The 8,725-nt window shown below is 40.1% G+C and overlaps 1 protein-coding gene across 1 annotated transcript; it reads left to right on the top strand.

The window, feature by feature from the left end:
• The first annotated feature begins 1,645 nt into the window (after positions 1–1,645).
• LOC134659330 (uncharacterized) lies at positions 1,646–8,725 on the top strand. Its single transcript, XM_063514994.1, has 8 exons — positions 1,646–1,782; positions 1,937–2,084; positions 2,302–2,501; positions 2,916–2,999; positions 3,665–4,154; positions 5,212–5,342; positions 5,660–5,830; positions 8,651–8,725. Exons 1-8 carry the CDS (start codon positions 1,762–1,764, stop codon positions 8,708–8,710), a joined length of 1,305 nt encoding a protein of 434 aa, XP_063371064.1. The 5' UTR covers positions 1,646–1,761; the 3' UTR covers positions 8,711–8,725.

Genomic DNA, 8,725 nt, shown 5'->3' on the forward strand with positions numbered 1-8,725 from the left:
ACTTTTTTAGCTTTTATGTATGGTAATGTAATATGTGATTGCTTTTATCTAACAAATCGTATCGAAATTTTTTAAATCATCTCGCAACAAAATTACATGAAAAAAATGACAAAATATTTCAAAATGTTTTGACAGTTGACAATTAGGTGAGTTTTTTTAATATGATGATCAATATGATGCTTTGGCTAACCAGAGGGCTTACCGCGAACCACGTTCGACGTGTTACCTCCCTGTCACACTTACGTACGAATTTACAAGTGCGACAGGGAGGCAACACGTCGAACGTGGTTCGCGGTAGGCGCTCAGTAGTCTAACTGGTAATAGCCTCAACACACTACCGCACCGCATCGTGACCTTGGTGCAAAGAGTAGTATAATATCCTTCGTGCGATGCGGTAGTGTACGTGTTAAGCCCCCTCCAGACCAGGGATGTTGCGGATGCAGATTTTTTGACATCCGCGGATGCGGATGCGGATGCGGATGTCAAGATTAGGTACTTAGAAAACGTCCAATATTACATTTTTAGTATATTTTTATTAAAAAAAAAACGAAACGTTTAGTATTTGAGCAAGAATATAGGTGCGTTATATTTAATAAACAGTAACTTCGCCGACTTTTCTGGATCTAGACGATTTCGTTATAGGTAATGACGAAATTACCTATAACCTAGCACTTACGCCGCCGCTAAGACGTTCCTGTACCGACTTGTTCGACATCCGCATCCGCATAAGCTCCGCATCGATTTTATGCGGATGCGGATGCGGATGCGGATGTTGAAAATAATGCGGAAGTTCCGCGGTTGCGGATGCGGATGCGGATGTTCGCAACATCCCTGCTCCAGACTATGTGCGTGAATCGCGGCGCGAAGCCGCGAACGCGAGTGGAGGCTTTACGGTTTTTAGATTAATCGATTAGTAGACCGACAGATTGTGGAAATTAAAAAGTGGCAATATCGTAGTGTCGTCCCGTTTTCTTAGATTGATTTGAAAGGGACGACACTACGATGTTGCCACTTTCTAATTTCCACAACTTCTTGTCGATCTATAAAGTCCCCTCCAGACTACGTGCGTGGATCGCGACACGAAGCTGCGAACGTGAGTGTGGAGTCCTTTGGTGGCTTAGAACTTAGAAGCCGCTTCCAGACTGTGCGTGAATCGCGGCGCGACTTCGCGGAGCGAACATATCGCGACGCAACTTTTCTTTTTATTATTATGTTTTATGTTTGAGCCTGATGGCCAAGTTGCCATTGCTCGTAATAAATAATAAAAAAAACAGCTGTTAATTGTCACTGTCAGTAGTGTCAGTGTCAAAATAATAAATATTTTGAACTCGACGACTCGATTGAAACTGAATTGTAAGTTTTTAACTCATTTACCTCATTTAAATAACACGGGTTTGTGAAATTTGCTAATATGCTTGTATATATAACTAGGGGTTAGCTCTATAGAATTTAGGTATCAGTCTTTATTCCAATAACCAACTAGTCAACACGCACTCGATGTTCTAACTTTGTAGAAAACTATAAAAAAAACGTATTACTTACAAGCTCTTCGTTTGCAAGTATCAACATACTTATAATCTTAACATGATAATATTTTTTTACAGGTAGAAGTCTAAATTTGCTCCGTGTATGATAAAATAATTGTGTGAATCCAAGTGCCTTACAACATTTCATCATATCATTTCATAAATAAGCATGCTTGTAAGTACATAGAAGATTTTGTGCCTCATGGAGTAACAGGAAACAGACTCAGAACTGGAAATGGATATTCAAATTCAACAAGTTAGTGATGTTATAGTTTTTACCTTTTCATTATAGTAATATAAATCTAAAAGGCATATTGAATGTCTTATGGTTGCCTGGTAATATCTACCAGTCAGTCTTAGGGCCAAAAGACATTGGTCACAAATAAAGACCTCAATCTCTATTTCAACAGGTAGAAGAACGTAGCAATAGTGCAATAATAAACTCCTTGAATGCGGACTGCTGGCGCCTCATCTTAGACTATCTATCAGTTAAGGAGCTCCTGCAGACCGAGCTGACATGCAGAGATTGGCAGAAGTTGATGCTCGATCACATATCACGTAAGAATCTATTATTATCATATGGTTTAGTTGTACTAATCTAGTTTAAATCTCTTTAGGGCATCGGCTGGCGATAGGTAAAGAACTAAAGAGCGGGGGGGAATGATTGGTCGGACAGACAGACAGACGCACGAGTGATCCTATAAGGGTTCCGTTTTTTCCTTTTGAGGTGCGGAACCCTAAAAACCTGTTTTTTTATATATATGTTTTCTTACAGATCGGCCAATCGTTATCCACAGTATGGAAATAGACGAGAATACCCTAATATTAAGACAATCGAGTGACGCCTGGTGTTCGTTCAAACGATGGGCGAGGAAATGTGGCCGCTCCGTCCAGGACTTCGACATGGACTGTAAACATTACAAGGATGTCGTGGAGACCCTTAGAGACTACTGCCCGAATTTACTAGGCCTTAAGGTAAGTTGAGACAAGTGTGTCTAAAGTGTCATTCTATGGAACTTGCTAACTATGTAAATTGTAAACAATAGTCACTAGTAAATTGACATTCAGACACAATTTTAATATGGTGGATTGTTTACATAGTTAGCAAGTTCCATAGAATGACACTTTACGGAGTAATATATGTACAGTATAAATAAGTTTTTTTGGCAAAAAAATAATTTTTGATACAAGCTTTTATCACTGTCTGTATTTTACTTTCAAGCAACTCTGTGATAAAACAACTAAACTTAATTGTGTTGTGTTTGGGTTTGTTAGAATTGTCTCGATAAGTATTATGTAGTTGTAAGAAAATAAAGTACAGTCGGCGATAAAAGCTTGTAAGTATCAAAAAATTTATTTAAAAACCTACTTATGTTAATTTATTTTCAGCTGAGCAGGTTAAAAAAGAAACTGTCGCCGACCAACGCGCTCCACTTTCAGAAACTTCAATGGCTCGTATTCGACTGTTGCGATGTGAGTACCGTATTGCGATTTGATTCATTCAATTCAGTTCAAAATATAGGTATTTACTTTATTCATGTAGGCCTAGCAACAAGCACTTATGAGTTTACTTTCTAGATCCTATATGCGAACTTGAAGTGCTGGTGGCCTAGTGGTAAGAACGTGCCACTTTCAATCCGGAGGTCGCGTATTCAAACCCCGGCTCGTACCAATAAGTTTTTTGGAACCTATGTACCGGTTGGTTTTTCGGTGAAGGAAAACATCGTGAGGAAACCGGACTAATCCTAATAAACCCTAGTTTCTCCTCTGAATTGGAAGGTCAGATGGCAGTCGCTTTCGTAAAAACTAGTGCTACGTCAATTCTTGGTATTAGTTGTCAAGCGGACCCCAAGCTCCCATGAACCGTGGCACAGATTAAGTAATAGTACTACCGTACAGAAAGGACACTTCCTACAAAACCGAAGTTTGTCAGCGATTCAGGGTCGAATCATGATATCCCTTTCTAACTTATGGCACTATCCCTTTCAGCTATTTAGGGTTGTCAAAATTCAAGTCATTATCTGTGGTCGTGCGCGCAAAGGGACGTCAAGTTGTGTCAACCCTAATAATTGCTCGGAGCAATGCTGAGCCGAACGGAGCCGAGTTTGAAAAAAAAAAACACTATTCATTTGTTTCAGGAGGTGACAGACGATTGCGTCAGTCAATTCTTAACGGATAGCTTAGAGGAATTACGAATTACATATAACAAGCGAGTCACGGGGCGATTTCTTAACAATTTGAAACCTGTTAATAACATGAAAAGTCTCGCATTAAAACACTGTAGGGCCTTGAGATTTCCATTTCTGCTCTCCGTCGCAGATCGTTTAAGCAACCTCACCGTATTGGAGCTGTGGAAACGGAATCGTAGCAAAATAGAAATTAGGGATAAACTACATTTGCTATTTGAGAAAATGCCTTATTTGAGGGAAATAGATATAGAAATCTACGATATGCTGAGAAGGCCGGACGAAGAGCGCCGTCGGACAGAGAGCAATGTGTTTTTCGAGTCGATATGTAGACTGAAGAAGTTGGGTCGTGTGAACGCGAATTTTCAAGTGTGGGACAACCATCTTGAGGCTTTAGCGAGCAGTTGTAAGGAACTGATGGCAGTCGACTTGATATGCAATCGTGAGTAGAAAGAAACAACACTTAACTGTCCATCGGTGGACCTTATGCCTTTTGTAATAAGGTTTATGAACTGTCAGTTAACAGTGTGGGCGATGGTTCCTATACTATTGGGTCAATCAACTATTTCTTGTTGTTATTCTGTCCCATTAGCGAGGAGACAATAGTAGCATAGATTGTTAGAAGAACTGCTGTACCATGTTCTACTAACATGCTCGGTAGATGTCCCATTATGAAAAGGTCTTATAACTACCATAAAATGCAAGTTTGGTTCATTTAAATACGAAAAACCTAGAATTTTAAGAGTGACTCAGGAGACCGTAACCATAGCAACATGTGACAAGAAAAAGTTGATTAACCCTATTAGCATCTAAATTATATGGTTCTTTAACCTTTTGGACGCCAATGACCGATATATACGCACCGCAGGTCCAACGCCAAAGACGTATTAATCGGTCATAGACCACAGAGCAACATAGACCTAGGTGCATATGCATAAAGTTCAATTTCAGTTTTGACACTTCGGTGACGTGGCGTCTGAGACAGCTTTTGTATTTGACACGGCGTGGAAAAGGTTAAAATAAATAAAACAAAATGCCTTTTTCATTCTTCTACACTGTAAAATAAAAACCGGTCAAGTACGAGTCGTACTCACGTTCCAAGGGTTCCGTACATTACTAAATTTTTAACAATGTATTTTTTATGTGGAACTTGTATGAAATGTCTTTAAAAAACCCTTAGGGGTCGGATCAAAAACTAAATAATTAAGTCCGACTCACGCTTGACTGCACATTTCTAATAGATTTTCCTGTCATCTATAAGTAAAGGGAGGGGGGGGGGGGGAGATCGGACGGGCAGACAGACAGACGCAGAGGGTTTCGTTTTTTTCATTCAGGTATATATGGAACCCAAAAAATAAAAAAAAAAGATTAAAAATAACAAATAATTTGTGTTTTCGTATTTTGAAAAGGGGTCTCTTCGGGTGAAGTGTAGGCCTCTTGTCCCAGCAGTTTTGGATCTTTATATGTTTTTTATGAACCAACTATATTACTATTGTCAGACATAACGCGGCGCGGTCTGGACGCGCTGTGCCGCCACGTGGGGCCGCGCCTGCTGGAGCTGAACCTGGCCGAGAGCCTGCTCACGGACGACGACGTGGCGGCCTGTGTGTACGCGTGCCCCAAACTACTGGTAACTATTGACAGACATGCCGTGCCGCTCTGGAGCTCAACCTGTATTGTCGGTGAAATATTGCGTTTATGTATATATGCTGTACAATTTTTTTTTAATAACATGTAAGGAATCGAATGGTATCATTATCGTTTGCCTATTTGGAAGTTAACAATTTTTTTAAAAAACTTTAAGGCCTCGTATTTTTTCATTATACCCATATATTTTTTAAATTTCCAATGTATCGTGATAAATTGCTCATTCGCTATCTATTTTAGTAGATTTTGTTATAAAATTCAACATGTGTCATCATCCCTATTGTGCGCAACTGTGTCCAGTCCCTGGACCTGTCGGATTGTCCGGCGCTGGAGTGGGCGGTGCGGCGCATCGCGCAGGCGCGGCGCGACATGCGGCGCGACCACAAGTTCGCCGCCGACACCTTCCTGCGCATGCCGCTGCCCCTCACCATGAGCCGGTGGGACTTTTACGGGGACGCAGATGATTACAAGGTACTTATTTTTTTTAATTTAAACTATTTGAGAGGAGAAGGGACTTTCTGTTTTGTATACAAACGTAGGTAGTCCCCATTTTTCTACATATACATTTATAGAAAATATTTTGAACATTATAGAAAATGAAGTGAAAAAATGAAGAAGAAGTGAAGTGAAGATGTGAGTGAAGTGAAATGGAGTGAAGTTGAAGTGGTGGTGGCCGAGTGGATATGACGTCCGACTTTCAATCTGGAGGTCGCGGGTTCAAACCCCGGCTCGTACCGATGAGTTTTTCGGAACTTATGTACGATATATCATTTGATATTTACCAGTTGCTTTTCGGTGAAGGAAAACATCGTGAGGAAACCGGACTAATCCCAATAAGGTTTAGTTTCCCCTCTGGGTTGGAAGGTCAGATGGCAGTCGCTTTCTTAAAAACTAGAGCCTACATCAATTCTTGGGATTAGTTGTCAAGCGGACCCCAGGCTCCCATGAGCCGTGGCAAATGCCGGGATAACGCGAGGAAGAAAAAAAAAGAGAAATATAAGTAAAGAAAGAGTGGTAACTCCATACACCAGTTTTCTTATCATAACCACAGAATAAATAATAGTACTAAGTACAGAAGACTCACTCTAACAAAACGCGTCTATTACGATCAGCACAGATATGGCCGCTAGGTGGCGACAGCGCCACGCGCGGCTTATGGCTTTCCCCAAAATTGGGGCGGAACGGATGTACTTTTAGCTACCTGTAGCAAAGCGACGAAATAGTGGAGTGAGCCACGCCTGCCAAAACGCGAGAGTGGACATTATCAGTTCTGCTAGGTGTATGGAGTTACCACTTTTTCTTTACTTATATTTCTCTATGATTTAAACCGTTTGGGAGGAAAGTGGACGCTCTGTTCTGTATACAAATGTAGGTAGTCCCCATTTTCCTACATATATAATTATATATTTATAGAAAATATGTACACCATTTTAGAAAATGGTTCTGTAATAAATAGTTATTTTCGATACAAGTGCGAAAAAGAGGAAATTCGAAACGAGTGGCGATAAATTAAAACACGACCGAAGGGAGTGTTTTAAATCGACACGAGTCGCCGACGGTCTCGGGATCAGTTCCCGGTAAGGGCACTCGTGTGTGGAGGGGGCTATACGCTTATGTGGCACAATTAATATTTTGTATTGCACAATTATATTGAATGAACGAATACTGAATGGCAGAATAAGTTTGTGCCTTTTCATTTTTGGTACAAGCTTTTATCGCTGACTGTACTTTTCTTACGACAGACGACTACATAATACTCATCGAGACGATTGTAAAAACCCCTAACACAATTAGGTTGCGTTGTTTCATCGCAGAGTTCCTATGGCCACCTCCTGTCTCCATCATCAGATCAGCTCGATGGTACCATAATATTGCATTGTCACCCGACTTACATGTGTATGCAAAATTTCAGCTCAATCGGAAACCGGGAAGTGGATTAAATTTAACTTGCAGGATTCCATTACATAGTTACATACAGGTCGACCTAATAAAGGCGTGTTAAAAATTAACTAAAGAGGGAAATTGTTTTTGACATTTTTGATGTGAAGGTTCGATTTGAGTTATACTTAAGCTTAGAATAAATTTAAAAGTGGAAAAATTACTGTCTTGGGTGAGACTTGAACTCACAGCCTCTGGATAGATACTCCAGCGCTCTGCCATCTGAGCCACCAAGACCTCATCCATAGCCAGCAAATCTTTCCACCATATTATGGGTCAAGGGGACCGTAGCGACATCTACCGTAAGAGTATTACACTTCTTAAACGGCTACCGGAGTTCCAAGTCATATTGGAAATTCACCAGTTACGATGTGCTACCCATACTAATTTTATTTTTTAACAAGCAGAAACGTCTACGAACGATGCTATTAAGCTTAGAATAAATTTAAAAGTGGAAAAATTACTGTCTTGGGTGAGACTTGAACTCCAGAGGCTGTGAGTTCAAGTCTCACCCAAGACAGTAATTTTTCCACTTTTAAATTTATTCTAAGCTTAATAGCATCGTTCGTAGACGTTTCTGCTTGTTAAAAAATAAAATGAGTTATACTTGATGCTTATTTTACCTTAATTCCTCGCATGTTTGGAGAAAAGCACTATATATGCCTCGGCAGGAATAGCAATTCGTGGATTCGTCTTCTTTGTCGGACTCCGCGTTGCGTCGTCCGACAAAATCAAATCTCTTACACGTATTGCCCTTTCCTGGCCTCTGCAATAATGTACTTACTATACCTAGGTATTACTGCCTTCGATGTGTTTCATTTGTTCTAAAATTTAATTAAGTTAATAAATAGTTGGATACAATCTTACACAGATCGACCTAAGCTAAACAAAGCTTACTATGGGTGCTAGGCGATGATATACATACGTAAGGTGCCTTAGGGCATAGAGAAAAAAATACATAGATTGCTCACTCCATACATCAGTTTTAGTACCAAAAAGACTATTAGCATCTAGCATCGAGTAGCGGAACTATCAGCACTGCTACTTGACAATAGATGTAGCACCGACCGGAAAGTCTTATGCTGTTGAGATAAGACTTTCCGGTCGGTGCTACATCTATTGTCAAGTAGCAGTGCTGATAGTTCCGCTACTCGATGCTAGATGTAGACTCTGAAATTAATAGTCTAACTAACTGATGTATGGAGTCAGCACTCTTGTCTTACTATATTTCTCTATGCTTGGGGTAAAATGAAATGTCGCCCGTAATGCTTCGGCATATGAAAAACCCTTATAACACCTTATATAGATAAATACTTATATATATCACATTATAGTTATTTGTTTTTTTTTCAGGACGTCGTCGAGGTGCGTTTTAATAGCGACGGTTATTCCAGCGTCGAACGTCAATACTGAACCTTCAGACCACAA

This window comes from Cydia amplana, chromosome 24, assembly GCF_948474715.1.
Source record: "Cydia amplana chromosome 24, ilCydAmpl1.1, whole genome shotgun sequence".
NCBI classification, from domain to species: Eukaryota; Metazoa; Arthropoda; class Insecta; order Lepidoptera; family Tortricidae; genus Cydia; species Cydia amplana.

Coding starts and splice junctions, on each gene's coding strand:
- LOC134659330 (XM_063514994.1), top strand. CDS start 1,762: ATGGATATTCAAATTCAACAA. Junction 1,783..1,936: donor TGGATATTCAAATTCAACAA/GTTAGTGATGTT, acceptor CTATTTCAACAG/GTAGAAGAACGTAGCAATAG. Junction 2,085..2,301: donor GATGCTCGATCACATATCAC/GTAAGAATCTAT, acceptor GTTTTCTTACAG/ATCGGCCAATCGTTATCCAC.